This window comes from Pongo pygmaeus, chromosome 2 (genome assembly GCF_028885625.2).
Source record: "Pongo pygmaeus isolate AG05252 chromosome 2, NHGRI_mPonPyg2-v2.0_pri, whole genome shotgun sequence".
Lineage (NCBI taxonomy): Eukaryota > Metazoa > Chordata > Mammalia > Primates > Hominidae > Pongo > Pongo pygmaeus.
Window position 1 is genome coordinate 103,392,871 of NC_085930.1, and position 19,790 is coordinate 103,412,660.

Below are 19,790 nucleotides of genomic sequence, written 5' to 3' on the forward strand. Positions count from 1 at the left end.
GGCAGGGAGACTGAGACCCATGCTTTTGCCCCCTTTCCTGCTCTTATTTTTCTATAATAAGCAGTCATAAGAAAAACAGTGAAAAGAAATATAGAAGACCTTTGTGCTGGACCTTCAGGCTGCTCTAACTTATCAATATTCCAAACAGAACAATTTTTCCAGAACTATTTATTTATTTATTTATTATTATTATTCTTTGAGATGGAGTTTGGCTCTTGTTGCCCAGGCTGCAGTGCAATGGTGTGATCTTGGCTCACCTCAACCTCCGCCTCCCGGGTTCAAGCAATTCTCCTGCCTCAGCCTCCCAAGTAGCTGGGATTACAGGCATGCGCCACTATGCCTGGCTAATTTTTTGTATTTTTAGTAGAGACGGGGTTTCTCCATGTTGGTCAGGCTGGTCTCGAACTCCTGACCTCAGGTGATCCACCTGCCTCAGCCTCCGAAAGTGCTGGGATTACAGGTGTGAGCCACCTCACCCGGCCTAGAACTATTTATTTATCTATTTGTTTATTTATTTTTTGAGACAGAGTCTTGCTCTGTTGCCCAGGCTGGAGTGCAGTGGCACAATCACAACTCACTGCAGCCTCGGTCACCCAGGCACAAGTGATCCTCCTGCCTCTGCCTCCCGAATAGCTGGGACTACAGGCATGAGCTACCACACCCTGCTAATTTTTCAATTTTTTTTTTCTTTTTTTAGAGACGAAGTTTCACCATGTTGCCCAGGTTGGTCTTGAAATCTTGAGTTCAAGTAGTCTGCCCACCTCGGCTTCCCAAAGTGCTGGGATTACAGGTGTAAGCCACCATGCCCAGCCCCAGAACAATTTTTTAAAAGGTAACAAAGGAAAAAACCTGGGAAAATTTTCAATGCATACGCAAATGCTTAATGATGCCTGAGGGCCTGCAGACCATGGAGGCCAAGTGTCTGGAATTTAACAGCCAGGGACAAGGGATACTCATTTTCAAACAGTCATGTGGACACTTGGCTCTTGAATCTAGTGTAGTGGTCACATTACCTGCCTCCTCCCTGCCGGAGCCTGCTGCCCACGGTCAGGCTGGAGGAGGCCTGACTGGGCAAGCAGAGCTGGCTTCTTGGGGCCAGGGCCCACGGTCCTTCCTCACCCCATTTGTGTGTATGTGTGTGCGTGGGGGGTGCTACCGTTAGCACATCCCCTTGGTCTGAGGGGCCTGAAGCCAGACCTGGTGTCCTGCTGCTGCTCTGACCCACAGCCTTCTTTGGATGGAGGGAATATAAGAAAAGACCCCCAGGTCTGCCTACAGGATGGACTTGCCCTTCATTGCCCCCCACTGCCCAGGAGCCAAGGGTTACAGGCAGGGTTATGGCCCCATCAAGACCTCTAGAGGGCAGCCCCTCTCATCAGAACACCCTGCGCTGCATCTACCTCTAGGCCAGTGTCCAGCTCTTTCCTGGGGCCACAGGGCTCCTGGGTGAGTCCCCAGCCTGGAGTCAGGCGCCTGGGCCTGATGGGAACAGGACTCAGGAAGCTCCCCTCGGCTGAGCTGGCACTGCTGTGGGCCTAGCAGCCACCGGCTTGAGGAAGTTCTTTCTTCAGGGTTTTCCCGAGCTGGCAGCTGCCTTGCAAATTCAAACTGGATCTTTCCTGCAGCCCTTTCCCCGGCGGCCTAGCCTGGTGCAGGGTCTCTCCTAATGAGGGTTTGGTGCCAAGACCTGGGCAGCTCCATCCCACTGGGTCCCAGCTGGTTCAGGCCTGCCCAAGGCAGTGGGCAGCTTCCCAGTCCCACCGGGGCCAGGACACCTGGGGCCGTCCTGCTTCCTTGCAGCCCCTGCCCTACCTTGGACTCCCACCTCTCTTTGCCATTTGGGGCCCCACACACAGGGACTACTAACCCACTTTATTCATAGTGGATTTTACTGTTAATAAAAAGATCAGCCCAACAGGGCACAGGATTCCTGGACTTTTGTCCCCAGACTCAGGGCATTGACAGAGAGTTGACATGGCAGCCTGGGAGCTAGGGGAGGGCAGGGGGCCCTTCCTGGGGCTCCCTCAGGGCTCAGCTGCCCCCAGCTCAGACCCTCCCTGAAGCTGCTGGGGATGCACCTCACGTTGCCTCCTTCCGGAGGCCTCTCTCTGTCCCACTTCCTGGGGCCTCATTAATTCCTCCCCACCTCAAGCCGTGAGAAAGCAGGTCTGTGCTGAGCCTGGCCCAGGCCCAGAGCTGGGTCTGAGTGTGCCACTGGTTAGTTTGGGAGGCAGGGGGTGGGGTGGGTGGGGGACTTGCCCTGTCCCCACCCTCATCCCAGACAAGGAGAAGCGGGCCCTCCATCACCATTCATGTTCTGGCCCCTACCTCACTTTCCAGGAATCCAGGGACCATGGAGACCAAGAATAGAAAACACAGCTGGTCTTATGTATAATATTTATAAAAGAGGGCTGCCAGCCTCCCCATCCTATCCCAGTGTGGCCACTGGGGTCTTTGGCTCCCGGGGGCAGGCCACTCTGGGCCTCGGCCTGTTTCTTCTCCCAGCAGTGGAATGTGAGCTGTGGCCCAGGCTTGTGGCAGAGGGAGTCCCAGCCTCCCCAGGACTGGTGAAGGGACAGGACAGGGGTCTCTTGGGGGTCCCTACACCAGCCCCACCCTCAGCAGAACCTGCTGGCCCCAGCTATGGGGTATGGGAGGGTGTCATCCTGTGAAGGGGGATGGGAGAAGAGTATCCAAGGGCCCAGGTGTCTGAAAAGGGCCTAGGGAATAAAAGGGGGGAAAATAAGTGGGCTGGGGGAGATGAGGCCCCAGGGCGCAGACCGTGGCCTAGCAGCAGGGTCGGGGGATGGCTGCAGGCCGATCCCAGCTGTGTATGTTCCTACAGGCTGTGTCACCTCAGGAGGCAGCTGCTGGGCCCCAGTGTATGCATCTGTGCAAGGAGGGAATGAGGGGCTTGGGCGGGATCTAAGGCGACTGCCCTACCCTGCTCCCAGTTCAGGAAGCCCCTACAGCTCCGGAGCCTAGCAGGGTAGTGGCCCAAGGGCCTTGGTCCTGGCTCTTGAACAAAAACCTTCCACAGAGAGGACATGGGGCCTGGCTGAATGCCACAGTGTTAATCGCGTCTTTCTCCTCCCCCGACTGGCCACTGGATGGGAGCAGGGGCTGAAGAGTCTGGGCAGGGCTGCTAGGGTGAGTAGACAGAACAGGATGAGGGTCACCCTAGTGGTTTCCTCCATGCTGGCTGGTCCCTGAGGCCCAGTCAATGATGATGAAGCTCAAGCTCATGGTCATCAGCAAGAAGCCAAGCACAGCAAAACACAGGGCCTGTGGAATCAGAAGTCAGGGTCAGGTCCAAGGTCAGGGCAGTTCCCTAAGCCCCATACCAGCCCACCGGCCTCCAGGCCCCTCGCACCAGGATTTTGGGGGTGGATCTTGCAGGCTCCTTCTCTGTGGGCATGATTCGGAAGTAGAAGATGGCAGGGAAGATGAAGATGAGGAATGGGGCAGATGTGGCACCTGCAAAGAACAAGACACGGCCACTGCTGGCTCATATCCTCCTACTGACTAAGGTTCGGGGGTGGACTCTTCAATGAGATCAAACACTCCTTGTTGAGGGAGTTTCATGTTGAGACCACTGGAGAGCTCTGCCTGATTCTAGCCCACCAGCCTCTCCCCCTTGTTCTCCATCCATGAGGATAGAAGGCTGGTGATGTCGGTGTCAGAAGAATGTCAGCCAATGAAGCTAGCAATGAGGAAAGGCAAATCAAGAGATGGAGAGAGATGAGGGCTTAAGGGTATTGGGCTCCAGGCTACAGCTATACTTGAAGGCTTCTCTGTTATTTGAACTGGTGGATTCCTTTCTGCTTAATTCATTTCGAGTTGGATTTCGGACATAGAGAACGAAGAGTGCTGTCCGTGATATCCATGATACTCAGCCCCCAGGTCTGTTTGTCAGTCCTGGCAGAGTTTGTTAGTCCTCTGAGTTGGATCACCCCAAAGACATTTCAGAATTGTCTGCTCTACCAGCTGAGAGCCCCATCTGGAATGAGGCAGTGGATGGAGCACCAAACTTGGGAGTCCAGTGATCCTGGGACTGAATCAAGCCCAAGGCTCCTGTTCACCAGCTGTGTGGCCCTGCTGCTCCTTTAATCACTCTGAACTTTAGTTTCCTGACATGTGAAATGTGGACAAGACCCAGTGAGATCCTTTGAGGCGGCCTCTGATCCCTGGGATCCACCCGTGTCCTCCAGCAAGTGGGACTGACTCAGTGGCTCTGAGCCCTGAAAAGGGATTAGAATAGCCTATGGACAAAAGCTCAGATGGAAGGCCAAACTGTGCACATGACCACTGCACTTAATGTAGGGTGTAAGCTCAGGAATCTGCCAGGATTTGCAGAGTTGAATTCCTCTGGGGCAATACCCTGCTTCCACAGCAGGGCCAGACCCTCACCGATGACCCCAAAGATGCCCAGGATGTTGGGGGCAAAGATGACCAGCAGGTTGATACAAGTGAGCAGGCCAACGGCAATAAGCACATGCTGCAGCCAGCTGAACTCCTGGTTTGGAAACAGCATCTGCTGGATGGCGCGGCGCACCTGGGGGCAGGTGAGAAGAATCATCAGCCTGTTGGCCCCATCAGCCCCTCCCGCCACTAGTCTGGCCACCTGCCCACCAGCTCACCGGGAACAGAACGATGGGCACTGTGAGCGTGACTGCTGTCAGCACGGCCACACGCACACACAGGATCAGGACGTCAAACGGGTCCACCTTGCTGTAGGTGTGCAGCAGCTCCGACTCCACCCCGTCTGTGGCAGGCAGGGAGGGTGGTCAGTAGGTGGCCCCAGGAAGGAGGTGGGATCTGAGCTGCCTGGGGGACCCCAACACTGTGGGGATTGGCATGCAGACTCACCTCCACAGCGGCAAGACACAGCCAGGCACCAAACGCCTCGGTATGGAGGGCACCATGGCCACAACCAGCCCCTTCCCCCCAGCCTAGCCTAGGCCTCTGCCCACCGGTGCCACCGTACTGTAGAAGGTGAGGTAGCCAAAGAGGGCAGCCAGGAAGTACATGATGTACATGACAGCGATGGACAGGTTGGAGATGTGCTGCATCTTCTTCTTGGAGGGGCTGTGGGGAAGTGGCGGGGCGGGTGTTGGTGACAAGCTGGGTAACATTGGGAGACCCCCATGTGCCCCAAGCTCTCTCTGGCACCATACTTTCACCATTCAGCATCTGAGGGAGTCTCCTTCTTGCTCATAATCACCTCTCATGGCTGCCACAGACATCTTAGATAAAGTGACTTGGCTCCCGTCACTCCCCTCTCCACATTCAGGACCACATCCATTCTCCCCAAACCAGCTCAGGGCAGCCCCACCCCCGCTCCCAGGCACAGACACCTACTCCTTGAGCTCAGTATAGATGGGCAGCACCTCGGGGTGGCAGACGAAGGCGAAGGCCATGATGGGGATGGTGTATGCTGTCTGGGGAAACACGGGGCTGTGTCAAGGCACTCTGCCACTGTCACTGGGCCCCCGCCCTGCCCTGACCTGTCAGAACCTGTGAGTTAAGCGTGAAGTAGCTGGGAGTGCAGAAGGCTGCAGCCTCAGGCTCAACCTGCAGCTGCACCTTCTCCTTCACAATCTCCATGTGGCTGAAGTTGCCTGTGGTGTTGTTGAAGTTGGGGGGCAGTGGGCAGGGCACGTGGAACTTTTTGTAGATGACCTGGAGTGGGGAGGGATGAGGGTGTCAGAGACAGGCTGGGCTGCCTGGGAAGTCACCATGAAGCCACGTCTAGATCAGGACTGATGTAGGTGCCTTCTGGCCCAAGCTTCCCAGAGACACCTGCCCCCTCCTGATGACAGGGAACTCCCCCAGGAGACCCGCTGCCCGCTTTCTCAGCCAACATGGAGGGTGACTCACTGCGATTAGGAAGAACACCATGCAGCTAAGAGAGAAGCCGCTGGAGTAGCCCAGGTAGCCTGCAAAGTGGAGGGAGCACTCTGAGACCTGGGGCCCCTCCCATGGTGTATGCCTCCAACATCCCCTCCAAGGCTCTGACTCTTCCACACTCACCAAGCTGCCGCATCAGTGCCAGGGGCAGAATAACGGTGACAGAGACAAGGATTACCAGGTAGTTCCCGTTCATGTACCAGTCCCTGCAGGGACAGGAGTCGGGAGCCAGGGTCAGAATCCATTCAGCCTGGGATGGGGCCCCTGCCTCCCTCTGCTGGAGTCACCAGTGGTGCCACTGAGTGACATCTGAAGAATGTTTGTCCACAGCTCTGAGTCTCACTTTCCCCATCTGCAAAATGGGCGTGCCCAGCTTGGCGTGGTGGCTCACACCTGTAATCCCAGCACTTTGGGAGGCTGAGGTGGGTGGATCATCAGGTCAGGAGTTCGAGACCAGCCTGACCAACATGGTGAAACCCTGTCTCTACTAAAAATACAAAAAAAATTAGCTGGGCATGGTGGCAAGCGCCTATAATCTCAGCTACTCAGGAGGCTGAGGCAGGAGAATCGCATGAACCCGGGAGGCAGAGGTTGCAGTGAGCCGAGATTGCGCCACTGTACTCCAGCCTGGGCGACAGAGCGAGACTCCATCTCACACACACACAAAAAAAAACCCAAAAACAAAACAAAAAAAACCAAAAGGCGTGCCTTCAGTACTGTCCTTCAGGGTGACATGAGAACTAAGGTTCCAGCCTGGCACACAGCTCATGCTCAGGACCCTCTCTATTGTAGGCACTGCTGTTGCCTTTCTCAGGACACACAGGTCTGGGCCCAGCCTTTGGATGGAGGTGGGTGGGAGGAGGAAGAGGGACCTGATTCTAGAGGGAGGTGGTATTTTCCACGGGGGTTTCTGGCACTTTCAATAACCTGTGCCCCTTGCGGTTCCTTCTGGCATCTTGGCCTTGCCTCATCCGGCCCCCTCCTCTACCCACCAGGAATGGATATGGGGCACAGGGAAACAAGGGGATAAGGGCCAGGACTGTCCTCAAAGGCAAGCCCCGAGGCCAACTCTTTGGGAAAGGCCCAGGGCCCCAGGGGCAGAATCCTGGCTCTCCCTCTTGCCGGAGCTACTCTCAGCCTCCCCGCCCCTCTGCTTATTCGGGCTGGGCTGTCAAGAGCAGGGCCTGGCTGTGTCCCCTCTGTCCCACAAAACATGTTTGATGCCCAGTCAATGCTGGCTAAAGTGATAGGCAACTGGGACACCTGGGCTTAATCTCTTGGTTGGGGGGGCAACCCCATGGTCAGGAATAGCAGGCGCTTAGAGCTAAGCCTGAGCCTCCCTTGCTCACAGGCTGGGTCCGGGGTGAGGAGAGGCCCAGCTTCCTCAGCTGCACCCTGCCCCTAGCCCCACATGCCCCTTCTGGAGGGGGGGTCCCCAAGGTGCTTCCCAAGTGAGTGTGAACTGAATGCTGGCTCTGCTGGCAACTCTCCCCACTCCACCAGCTTCTTGTCTGCTTTGTCTTGTCTCTCCCACCAGCCCAGCCTGGGCCCCCCACCCCCACCCAGCCCCACCCCACCCCACCCCTCCTCACTGCACCGCACCCCTCCCCACTGCACCGCACCCATCCCCTCCCCTCCCCTCCCCACCCCAGGGCTCACGAGGTTTTCTCCAGGTTCAAGAAGGTCTGTATGACAAGTGGCAGCTCAGACTTGATGATGTACAGGTAGCTGGACATGGCTGTGGGGAGAGGGGCGGGCAGGCAGGCGCTGAGGTCAGCCCAATCAGCCAGCTTTCGGGGCTGTCCACCTCCCTACTGCCTGCCCCTGCCCACTGCTCTCACCTCCGATGTTCTGGAGCGTGATGGCCAGGGCTGCTGCCAGCTTTCCTGGGGTCCCAAAGGCACGGTAGCCCAGCTGCTCATAGGCACGGATGCCTGCAGGAGCAGGGTCAAGAAGTCAGGAGCTTGCCCCAGTTTACCCACCAGCTCCCGCCCATTCCAGGCTGGTGTGAGGCTCACCCACGACCCCTGAGGACTTGAGTAGCAGGTGGATGGAGTAGCTGGAGAGCAAGGCGACAGCTGTCAACAGGAACCTGGGGACACATGGGAAGATGGAAGAAAAAGAGGCCACTGGGGGGCTACCCTGGCTGGCAGAGGGTGAGGGGCTCTGGGAGGCCTGGGGGTGGAGGGTCTGTAACCTGGGTGTCTGGACTCCCAACAGGTATGGATGCAAGTTCAGCAGGCCCCAGGGGTGATGAACACCACCCCGTTTGATCCAGGGTGCGACACACCCCAGAAGGGGCCCTCTGGGTCAAGAGTGTCCCTGTGACTGCCCTCTGAGCACATCCTCCTCTTGAGTCCTTGAAACAAACATGTTTTCCATTCTGGCTTCAGGGCAGAGCCCCCAAGCAAAGGACACGTGTGCCCACACAAGGCCTGGCCATGGGGTTTGGCCATCACGTGTAAGGTGGCAAAAGGACAGTCTCTGGCCTGTAAGACCAGCCTGTGTTGTGACCTCAGTCGGTTTACTGGGCAGTGAGGTATATTTGTTTGGCTGTGGATGTTTTTTTCAGCCGTGGTTTGTTAGTGTAAGAAGTGCCCACCCACTGCAGCCTGGGTGCTGGGACAGGGAACTGGTGGGTCCTGGGAGGTCATGATTGGTGGCTTGCTTAGGGCCCCTATCTTTAGAAGGTTCTCTGAGGGCACTCACAGGAAAAGGATAATGCCCGTATTGGCCATGGCATAGGCGAGTCCCAGGATGCCGCTGCCCATGATGGCATTGCTGAGGTTGAACACTGACATCCCGAATGATGTCTTCCCCTCGAACTGCAGGCACCAGAATGGGACGGGGAGGGGTGGGAGGAGTCAGCAAGGGACAGGGGCATCGCAGCATTCCCCTGACTGTCCCTCAGCCTCCCACTGCTGCCAGAGACCACCTCATTACTGCATCCAAGCTCCCCACAGTGTCCCCCAAAACCCGTTGCTGCCCTGCTCACATCGGTGAAGTGTGGCTCCTTGCTGGGACTTTTCTGTAGGAAGCTCTTGCCCTCAATACAGCTGCGTGTGGGGTCCTCCACCCTGTAGGCACAGGTCAGGGTGGGTGGCTCAGCTCCAGCCCTTTGCTCTGTATCCCTGCCCTGCCCTGTCTTGAGCCACCGCTGGGTCCCTCTGATACTCACCTCTGGTTGCCTGCCATGGGGGTGATGACTGGCAGCAGCCCCTCTGAGTGTTTGCCATTGGGCACCAGCTCCACCATTTCTGTCTGCAAAGGCGCCTCCATGGCTCAGGGCACACCACCAGGAGCACTGGTCTCACACCAACAGTCAGATGTCTGCAAAGCAGCCGGTCCCTCTGGTTAGCCCCGTTACTTGGGCCTACGGCCCAGCCTCCTACCTGAGGCCTGCAGCCATAGCACACCTCCCAGATGGTCACTCGGGGCATACCCGCACATGCAGCTCTGCCTACTGCCTCCCTGGCATCTGCTGTTGGGTGAATCCAGCTCAGACACCTGAGTTCCTAGGACGTTCTGATGGGACACCCTAGCCAGTACATAATGCAATTCTTACATGCACGCCCGTCCAGGCGAGTCCTTAGGGTCTCGGTTTCACCATCTGTGAAGTGAGGGTCATCTGGATGACCCCAGTTCAGAGCCCAGTGGCACCAGCATCCCCAGATGCTCAGTCGCAGGCCCCCAGACTTCACTCTGGGTATGTACCCAGGACAGACTTCTCCTTGACATCAGTACTGGGAGATGGTTTCCTGCACTGGCCCTGTGTCCAGGGGCCTCCTGCCCAACCTAGAATGGCACTGCCCGACGGCTGGAGGCCTCGGGAGAGGGTGAGGGCTGTGGGCCCTGTTCCCAGCCGCCCGGCGGGCACTGCTGGCAGCCAGAACAAAGAGCCCTCTGTGGGCTGAGAGCTGGCGCTGGGAACGGCAGGCGCAGAGGCTGTCCCCCCTCCCCGGAGCCAGGATGCCTGAGGCGGTGCTGGGTGGCTGGACACCTGGGCCCTTCCCGCCTGGCTGCAGCAAAGGGCCCTCAGGGGGCCTTCCAGGAAACGGGTGCTCCAGGGCCGGTTCTCTGTGCCACACACGCCTCACCCTCCACACAGTCCTGGCCTCAGGGCCATGTTTTTTTCCAAGTCTCTCCTCCACTGCCAGGCAGGGAACCCCCAACCCTCAGGGGCCCGCTGTCCAGGAGTGGACCCTCTGAACAGACCCCCATTTCCTAGGGCCCCAGGCCAGGAGCTCAGGCCCTTGGCCGGCTGTAGAGGAGCCTGGGTCACCATATCAGTCTCCCTTCTCTGCTCTCAGGGCTTGGCCCTGCTGGGCCTCAAAGGAACCAGCTCTCCTTCCTCCACCACCCCTACCCACTGCCCAGACAACTCACTGGCCCCTCTCCCATCACTGGGTTCAGGAATTGCCTACCTCATACCCAGAGGTGGCTGGGCATAGTGCCCCCAGGTTCTGTAAGGACACCCTGAAGGCCAGCCTGGACAGCAGGAGAGCTGAGGCGAGTGGAGACCAGTGAGGGGGGCAGCCCTGCCAGGCAGGACAGCCAGAGCCTGGTCCTGAAGCCCTGGTGCCCTCTCTGATGGAGAACCCTGAATTCTGCCCTGAACCCCCCATCCCTACTCCGGCCCCTGATGGTCTCAGGTCTGCCCTTCAATCTGGAGCACTGGGGAACTCAAACATAGCACTCAGGGCTAGAGGTGAACAAGAGAGGCTGGGCTCAGGCCTCAGGCCTGGTGGCTCCGGAGGCAGCAGAGGTCACAGCAGCCTCTGGCCTCTCTGATCAGAGGACTCCCTCCCTGCACTGCCCCAGGCAGCCCCAGGCCAGAGTTCAGATTCTGGCACCTGGACCCTGGAGACCCCACACATGGCACTCTTGCATCCCTCAAACCCGCCTCTCCTTCTGATGCCAGCATCTTACCTCCTCTCCTCCCAGCCCCACCTACTCGGGACTATAACAATGTTAGCATCTCTTATTGAGCCCTCTCCCCTGACCCCAGAGTTGCCTAGGTCCACCTGTCCTCATGCCCCTGCCCTAAGCCTTGCCATCAGCATCCCTCCAAGTGTCCCACCTGGGTATGGAGGTGCCGGTGCTGGCGTCCAGAGCTACTCCAGAGTTCTCCCTGCACTCAGCTGGGGGTGCCCTCTCTCGGCCCCCTGCCCTGGGCAGGCTGGGACAGGCCCTCAGAGTGTGCTGAGCTGGCAGTCTGCACAAAACACCCTTCTCTGCCCTAATATCCTTCCATAGCAGCCAGGCACTGCCTCCAGGGAGACCACAGTCTGTGGCACGGGCCGTGGGAGGTGTCTGAGGTCTGAGCTCCAGGTTCCCCATCCCCTCTGCAGTAGCTGGGCCTAGACCTTTGGGGCCTGGTGGCTATTACTCAATCGTGATCAGTCATTGCTGGGTCTTGGGCTGGCCCGAGATCCCAGAAAGGATTTAGAATATCTCTCCTCAAGTGACCTCCAGCTTAGAAGAGACAAATCCCCCCAAATAGCACCCGCATCACTACCCTATAGCTCCTGCTGCAACTAAGTGTGAGCCACATAGTGCTGGGTCTCAAAAAAGAGGACGGGGGTGCTGGGCGCAGTGGCTTACGCCTGTAATACCAGCACTTTGGGAGGCCGAGGCGAGCAGGATCACCTGAGGTCAGGAGTTTGAGACTAGCCTGACCAACATGAAAAAAACCCATCTCTACTAAAAATACAAAATTAGCCACGCATGGTGGCGCATGCCTGTAATCCCAGCTACACGGGAGGCTGAGGCAGGAGAATTGCTTGAACCCAGGAGGCGGAGGTTGCAGTGAGCTGAGATTGCGCCATTGTACTCCAGCCTGGGCAACAAGAGCCAAACTCCATCTCAAAAAAAAAAAAAAAGAGGATGGGGGCATCAAGGAAGACTTCCTGGAGGAGGTGGCGAAGCCAGTCCTAAAATTCCAGTAGGCACCCTAGCGTGTCAAACAGGAAAGAGTGTACCAGGCAGAGAGCACAGCATAGGCAGAGGTCCTGAGGTGCAGTACAAGGCAAGCTGTGAGCATTGAAGGAAGGTTCTGTGGCAACAGACAAACCTGATAGAGCTGTAAAGGCCAGGTCTAGGAGTCTGGACTTTGGTCCAGGGCAGGGAGGAGGGCTGGGGGCTGGGGGTTGGGGGCCAGGGTGAGGATTAGTACTGGCCTGGCATGGAGCCCCCAGCCATTCCCTGAGGCTGCCAGCCCATTTTTGACAGCTCCTACCCCTCAGGCCTGTGGCCTCCCAGGCTCCTTTGCATCCGGGAATCGGGAATTGGGGTAAACTCAGGGAAGGGCTCCTGCATAAGAAAGGCTCCCAGCAGAGCCTGATCCCCTGTGGTGAAAGCCCAGAGTAGACCCTCTAGGGCTGGACTTGGCCCTGCCTCACTGTGTGGCCAGGGACAGGGTACTCCCCAGCTCAGGACCTCAGTGTATCCCTGTCCTCTAGGGGTCCCGTGAGGCTTGGTCAAAGCTGGGGATGAGTGAGGAGCCTCCCCAAAGCCTTCATCCCCAAGACAGGCCATGGGTGCCCAGAGAGTGGCCAGGAGCTAGGGTGGGGAGATCACAGTGGCCTTGGGCAGGTCATCAGAATGGCATCTGTCATGGATGTAGTGTGAACCCGGGCAGTAAATCAATGGCCCAGGCCATTGCCCTGGGACCTGTTTGTTTTCCTGGGAGATAAGGGTCAGGAGGAGCCAGGAGCCACAGGGATGGCGCAGCAGGTAACGCCCGCCCACGCGAACATCACCCGGTGAGAATTCATCAGGCACACCTCGGCAGGTGTTGAGTTTGGCTAATTAAAGATTTTGAGCCCCAGGAATCCAGGCCACTTCAGGGCGGCTGATGCAAGCAGCTACAGGAAGCACAGCTCTCTGCCCAGGGATCAAGGTCCTTGGAGTCCCCAGGACTCTGAGCCTTGTTTCCTTCCCCATGCTCAGGAACATAAGTGGGTCTGGGTCTGCAGTAGTGAGCTGGTGACAGGGAGGCCTTAACACTCTTTTTACCTTGGTGGCCACTTGCACCAGTGGAGGCACAGACCCTCTGGAGATTATTGCTAAGACCCAGGCTTCCTGACCTCCGCCAAGACCTCAGGAGAGAGACAGCTCTCCTGGCTTGAGGGTCCATTGTGATTATCCCTGGGGGCTCAGGGGTGAGGGCTGCCCTCAGTTCCAGCTCAGCTCATTTTTACCACTCCCCTCCTTGGCTGAGACAGGGTGCCCCCCTCCTAAGTCTGGTACCCATCTGGACAGCTACCCCTCTGTCCACCTGCTCCTCCAGGCTTCAGAGGGAAGATGCCGCCTACCAGGACAAGGTGTTAGTAAGGGGAGGAAACTAGATCCAATGGAGACATTTGGACTGCATGTTCTTAAGGCACAGCCACAGGAATTGGTGGTACCTGATTGCTGGGGTCAGGGGTCTAGGGACAAAGCAGGTGGGAGGAGGGTGTTAGAACAGGGAAAAGACAGCTCTTACCCTCCTCTAGACCCATGTTTCCACGTCCTCCTCATCAACAACACAACAATGCAAGTGGCCAGTGTGTGGCCAACACTGGGCTAATACTGAAGAAGTGACATGCAGGCGGGGGCATATCCAGGGGAAGGCAGATGGCCCAGAGAACTGAACTACTGGCCACGTTAATCCTCAACCCCCAGCTCCCTGGCCTTGGGATCTAGGGTCTGTGGTTCTGTGTTCTGGGCATCCGGAGGTGTCTAGGAGGATCTGAGAGACCCAGCTGGGGCCGGAAGGTAGACTTTCCTGTGGCCGGGTACATTTTCTTTTTTTTTTTTTTGAGACGGAATTTTGCTCTGTCACCCAGGCTGGAGTGCAGTGGCGTGATCTCGGCTCACTGCAACCTCTGCCTCCTGGGTTCACACCTTTCTCCTGCCTCAGCCTCCCAAGTAGCTGGGACTACAGATGCCTGCCACCACGCCCGGCTAATTTTTTGTATTTTTTAGTAGAGACGGGGTTTCACCATGTTAGCCAGGATGGTCTCCATCTCCTGACCTCGTGATCCACCCACCTTGGCCTCCCAAAGTGCTGGGATTACAGGCTTGAACCACTGCGCCCGGCCATGGCCGGGTACATTTTCTAACAGATGCTTGTAGCTGGGCCTAACCTTAGGCACCTCAGCCTCCCTTCCCACCCAGCTCTGGACCCTCCTTGCTCAGGCTGCCACCCATAGAGGTTGCAGCCAGAAGCTCTTGGTTCATGAGTGGGCTAGAGCAACAGCAGCCCCCACCTCCCCCATTGCCAGCCTGCTGAGAAGGACGTGCAGCCGGAGGCCCAGCTGAGGCAAAGGACAGGACATCACATGACTGTGGCCCCCCAGGGGCAGGGGAGACCCTGCGCCAGCCAGCCCATTCTCCTCCCTGCTTACCCGGAATCCCCTGGAGGCGGCCAAATATTTAGACAGCCGGACTTCTGGCCCCAAAGAAAGCTGAAGCACAGGCCTCGGGCAGTTCAGGACTCATCAGAAAGTCCAATGGGGGGCTAAAGTCAAGGTTGGCCTGGAGGAGGGGCGACATCCAACATCAGGAAGAAAAGGCAGAGGGGGGGAAGAGAGATAGACAGGGACAGAGTAGGGAGAGAAAACACAGTCATTAGCTCCATGCGTCCATGCATACTGATCCATACAGAGAGACAGACAGAGATGCAGAGGCCCAGGGTGACAGGGAAATGCAGATGCACACAGAGGGACACAGACAGAAAAACACACAGACAAAAATCACATGCAGATAGCGGACAGACATTTAGACAGGGAGACAGAGAGTGACAGAAACAACCAGAGAGGTGAGAAACAGAGTGAGCACCCAGTCAGAGACAGCCAAATGGAGGAAGAGACAGACGAGACAGCAAGAGACAGCTGTAAGGCCAGGCATGGTGACTCACACCTGTAATCCCAGTACTTTGGGAGGCCGAGGCAGGCAGATCACCTGAGCCCAGGAGTTCGAGACCAGCCTGGCCAACATGGTGAAACCCCATCTCTACTAAAAATACAAAAATTATCCTGGCATGGTGGCAGGTGCCTGTAATCCCAGCTACTCGGGAGGCTGAGGCAGGAGAATTGCTTGAACCTGGGAGGCAGAGGCTGCAGTGAACCAAGATCACGCCGCTGCACTCCAGCCTGGGTAACAGAGCGAGACCCTATCTCAAAAAAAAAAAAAAAAAAAAAGAGAAAGCTGAAGAAAAAGAGAGCCCCAGAAAGAGCGAGAAGGGGAGAGGGAGCCAGGGGGCCCAGGTGAGGGGGCAGTAGGCCCAATGGGCACTGCCAAGATGGCCAGGCGGAACCCTGGAGGACCCCACAAAAAGGCTGCTGCTGCACCTCCAGGTCCCCACAGAGCAGGTTATGCCCCTACCAACCAGGTGCTATGACACCCAGAGGGTGGGGCTGAGCCCACTAGGGCCACAAGGCCAGGCCCAACTGGAAAGCTCAGAGATCCCTGGTCCAGCACCCAGGACTTGTCTACCTGAGCAATGGAAAATACATGTGGAGATGATGGTCAGTCGGAGTGACCCCCATTCTCAGCAGCCATGCACGTGTGCAGACGTGCTGGCTGAGAGGCTGTGTACAGGACGTGGCCCGCAGAGCGGAAATTCAAAACCAAGCCACCCCAGGCCACTGGCCGGAAAGCCCCTCCTGCCCAGCAGCTGGTCCTTCCCTTTGGCCCCCAGAAGCCCCGCCTGGTCCTCTAGAGCCCCACCCTGTTCTCCTATGTCTGTCCTACCACTCAGAGTCAAAGGCCTACCTTCACCCACTAGACAAGAGTGTACACCGGGCACACAGTAGGTGCTCAGCAAATGTTAAATGAATGGAATGGCCAGGTGCGGTGGCTTAGACTTGTAATTCCAGCACTTTGGGAGGCCAAGGCAGGCAGACTGCTTGAGCTCAGGAGTCCGAGACCAGTCTGGGCAACATGATGAAACCCTGTCTCTACCAAAAATACAAAAAAAATTATCCAGGCTTGGTGTTGCACACCTGCGGTCCTGGCTACCCAGAAGGCTGAGGTGGGAGAATTGCTTGGGCCTGGGAGGGGCGGTTGCAGTGAGGGGAGATTGTGCCACTGCACTCCAGCTTGGGCAACAGAGTGAGACCCCATCTCAAAAAATGAAAAAAAAAAAAAATGAATGGAATGCATTTGAGGCCCTCAGCAAGCCCTCTTACCTGCTCCAAGTGAGGCCTGGCCCCTGGCCATGTCTACACTAGAACATCCTCCCACTGGGTCCCAATTCTACTATAGCATAGACTGCACATTCCACCTCAGCTTTCTGTTCACAGAGACGCCAAAACTGCACCTCCCTGGTGGTCCACCCCACACCACTCCCCTTCAAATATGTTTCCCTCTCAAACTAGATGCTTGTCCTCACACCCAGCCCAGACTTCCAGGGTGTGTCCAGTTCAGCTTAAAATCCTTCCCTGACTCAATCCAGAGACCATGAACCACCCAGCCAGTCTTGTTGTGCCTCAGTTTCTCCATCTGTCCAGGGCTTCAAGGCTACTTGCTAGGGCAGTGGCACAAGGACAGGAGCAACCAGTTGTCATGATCTGGCAACCTGGAGCCCTGGACTGGTATGGGGACCATTTGTGACATGGGCCAAAAGAACCAGCACACAACAAGGAGTGGCTTGAGAGGCCAGCGAAGACATGGGTCCCATGGGCCCAGGCAGAACAAAATTCTGAGGTACAGACTCCTACCCTCCCCAGAGATTCAGCCCCCTGCTCCTAATGTCAAGAAATCAGATTTCCATTTCTGGTTTCAGTCATTCCAGCTCTCTCAGAGATGTGCCAGGCTTGGCCTCCTCCAGTCCTGATCCTTCCCGTCAGTGATGCTTCTTGCAGGAACGGTACCATGGCTGTGCCGAATTTCCCCCATTCAAAATGGAAACATCCTTGGGTCTCTTTAGCTTTCTATCCCCCAGACTGAGAGCCCCGAGAGATTTGCTTCCTTTCCAGAAGGAAATGAGCCCCATCCCAGACCTTTTACAGAACAGGAAGGGGTGAAAGGTCCAAGGGCCTTTTCCAGGGGCAGCTCTGTGGCCAGAGTCGGTCATGGAAGAAAGGACAGGGTTGGCAGGCTGAAGGAAGGATGGGCATGAGTGGGGATGTCCTCCATGGTGTTCCTCAGGGCTCAAGAGCCTTTGACTTAGCCTTTCTCAGACCTGTTTGAGAGCCCATACCTGACTCAGGACTCAGGTCCCTGTGGGGGGAAAAGGGCGGGTCCCCGCAGGTCCCGCCCCTGGCCTCCCCCTGCCCGGGTGTAAACAAACGCACGCATTTGCTGTGGCCAATCGAAGGGGCCAACCGGGCGGGGGCGGGCTCTTGCAAACCAAGTCTTGGTTCCTTCTCTCAGCCGTGCGCTGCGCGGGCTCTGACTTACAACCTACCCAGCGCCAGGTGGGGAGGAGCTCCCACGGCGCCCCGGCCTCAGGTCAGGGAGCCACTCGAGCCCTGCACTCGCTGTGCCCGCTGGCTCCTCTGCAAATGGCACCGGCTCTGGGACCAGCATGTACCCCGCAGCCCCTCAGGCGGCCCGGCCCGATCTGCCCTCAAGCCCTTGTCCAGAGCAGCCGAGATAAATATACCCGGATTCCCATCGTGCCAGCCGGGCTGCTCTGCCTGTCAGGCGCCCGTCGGGGCAGCGCTCCAGGGACTGCTCCAGGCCCCTCTTGGGTCCTCCCCTCGGGCCCTCTCCAGCCTGCCCCATGGGCCCTGCCTCAGGAAGCCTGTGGTGTGCCGCCCGAGCCCCCAACAAGGCGTCCTGTGGTCCCAGCCCCGGGTGCCTCCGACCTCCTGCTGTACCTCCCAGCCCCGCCGAGAGGCCCCAAGGCAACGACGTGTCCTTCCCGGTACCCCCAGGGCCCTGCTTAAGCTCGGCGCTGAGTCCCGACTGGCAGGTCCCCAAGACCAGCGCCTGGAGCGCGCGGGGCTTTGGCTCGCTGGAGGCTGGGGCGCCTGCCCGGGTCAGGACGGGAGAGGAGAGCTGCCCAGAGCCCGGCTATGGACAGGAGGGTGGACAGTAGGGCTCGGCCCACCCGATTCCCCTGTGCGGGTGGATGAACTCCCAAAGCGGTACCTGGCCTCGCGGTTGGGCACGCGCGGCGCTCCGCTCGGGCCGGTGCGGTTCGCTCTGCTCCCGGCTGAACTCAGGGCTGCAACAGCGACAACAGCGACGGGGGATGAAGGGCGCCCGGCCCCGCCCCCGGCCCGCCCCCCGCCCGCCAATCCCTGGCGGCCCGCGGGAGGAGGGGCTGGTCCGGGGAATGGCGGGGGCCGGGGCAGGCCGGGAGCAAAGGGGCGGCCTGAGCGTTAGGGAGCCCCTAGGTGGGAGAGCAGAGCTGCCGGAGGGGCTCCGTTGAGTCTTGTGGGGGGAATGCTTCAGTCCAAAGCAGATTCTCTCTGAGGTCTGTGGGTGTCACCTTAACCCCTGAAATGCTCTGTCCACACCCCCCCAAAGCCAGAAGGGGAGCTTCAGCCAAGAGGACTGGCAACGCATAGCCTCAGTGAGGGATGCTTGAATGGGGGACTTTCAGGCGACACTCAGGCAACAAAATACCTCTTCTACCTGCCTCCCCCTTCCCAACCAGGGGTGGGGTGGAGGCGAGGGTGGGAGGGCTTCTTGTGTCAATTCTGTCTCCACCCCAGATATTCAAAGGAGGCTGAGGCTGGAACAGAGAGGGCAGGGGCAGTGAGGTCAGGCAAGGGGTAAGGCTTGGCTTGCTTGAGCCTCGCTTGGGGCCCCCCGACCATGACCCCTGTCCTTATTTAGAAGGTGTAGGAGACAGCTGTCAGCCTGTCCGCAAGAAGGGGGCTGGGACTTGGTGCCCTGGGGACAGACAGGGGTTTTAGGATGGCCTCGTTCTTGGCTGGGGGCTCCTTATCCCACCCCTGCCTGCTTTCCACACAGGGCCTTGGTGCTCAGAGGCGGGTGGTGGGTGTTAAGGTCCCAGGTTCCACCAGTAGGAAGCTGGGGGAGATGCTGACCTTCGGGGTGAACTGGGGGGGTTCTCAGAACAGCTGTGCCCCTTGCTTCTCAGCCACTGGCTCTGATCCGATTAATCTCATGGCCTCTGCTGTTCCTATTCAAGCTGGTCTTCTCTGTGTCATGCCTGCCCTGCTTCCCAGTGCGGGGGGAATGCCCTCAGAGGACATACCCGACCCTCCCCTGCCCTGAACTGGGAGTCAGGACTCCAGGATTCTCTCCTGCTGACTCACAGAACCACCACAGCCAAGCCCTGGCATACCTCAGTTTCCCTCTGTCACATGGAAGTGGCTGTCTTTTCTCCTGAGGGGAATGGGTGGAGGGGAAGCTGTGAGACGGGGCAGGGGACTCAGCTCTGGCTGGCAGGGCTAGAGAGAAAGGCATTGGGATGGTGGCAACCCCTGAAAACCTCAAGCCACTCGAACTTCAGCCTTGCTGGTGGCTGGAAAATGGGAAAGGGCTGCCTTTCACTCCTGGTCTGGGGCTGATATCATCCTTAGATCAGAGCTCACTTTGACTCCCACCCTCCAAAAGGGCATGGTTCTGCCATGGGACAGCCATATAGAAGAGGCACTGATGAGGGTCTCAGGCCTGCCTCCCACCTCTCAACCTCCCACTTGCAGACACCCTGGATGCTCACAAGAGCTATCTGCAAAGGGCTGGTGGCTCCCACTGGCAGTTCCTGAGGGGCCAGGGCTGGCTCAAGGTCACCTGGGATATGGGTGTTGGGGTCCTCAATCTAGACTGGAGGAAGCAGGGGCTGACTGGGCTGGGCTGCTGTGGGAAGCCCGGAGGAGGGTATGATGTGGGGTCCCTGGGTCAGACCAGTTGTGGCCAGGCTGGGGGAGGGGCTGACTGTTTGTTGTTGCTAGGCCTGGGCCCCAGCCAGG

The 19,790-nt window shown here is 57.9% G+C and overlaps 1 protein-coding gene across 1 annotated transcript; it reads right to left on the reverse strand.

The window, feature by feature from the left end:
• Positions 1-1,871: 1,871 nt before the first annotated feature.
• Positions 1,872-18,084, reverse strand: SLC38A3 (solute carrier family 38 member 3). The gene is made up of 16 exons (XM_054480230.2): positions 17,995-18,084; positions 9,089-9,240; positions 8,906-8,987; positions 8,620-8,735; positions 7,929-8,002; positions 7,752-7,844; positions 7,570-7,648; positions 6,034-6,116; positions 5,881-5,939; positions 5,518-5,682; positions 5,362-5,441; positions 4,988-5,088; positions 4,641-4,765; positions 4,411-4,555; positions 3,374-3,477; positions 1,872-3,285 (listed from the first exon to the last, which is right to left on the reverse strand). Exons 2-16 carry the CDS (start codon positions 9,187-9,189, stop codon positions 3,181-3,183), a joined length of 1,512 nt encoding a protein of 503 aa, XP_054336205.1. The 5' UTR covers positions 9,190-9,240; positions 17,995-18,084; the 3' UTR covers positions 1,872-3,180.
• Between the last annotated feature and the right edge of the window lie 1,706 nt (positions 18,085-19,790).

What these genes read in the sequence shown, in the direction of transcription:
- SLC38A3 (XM_054480230.2), bottom strand. Translation starts at nt 9,189, where the DNA reads ATGGAGGCGCCTTTGCAGACAGAAATGGTGGAGCTGGTGCCCAATGGC. An exon ending in CCCATGGCAGGCAACCAGAG is followed by an intron (nt 8,988 to 9,088) that starts GTGAGTATCAGA and finishes CTGTGCCTACAG; the next exon opens with GGTGGAGGACCCCACACGCA. An exon ending in CACGCTCCAGAACATCGGAG is followed by an intron (nt 7,649 to 7,751) that starts GTGAGAGCAGTG and finishes CTCTCCCCACAG; the next exon opens with CCATGTCCAGCTACCTGTAC.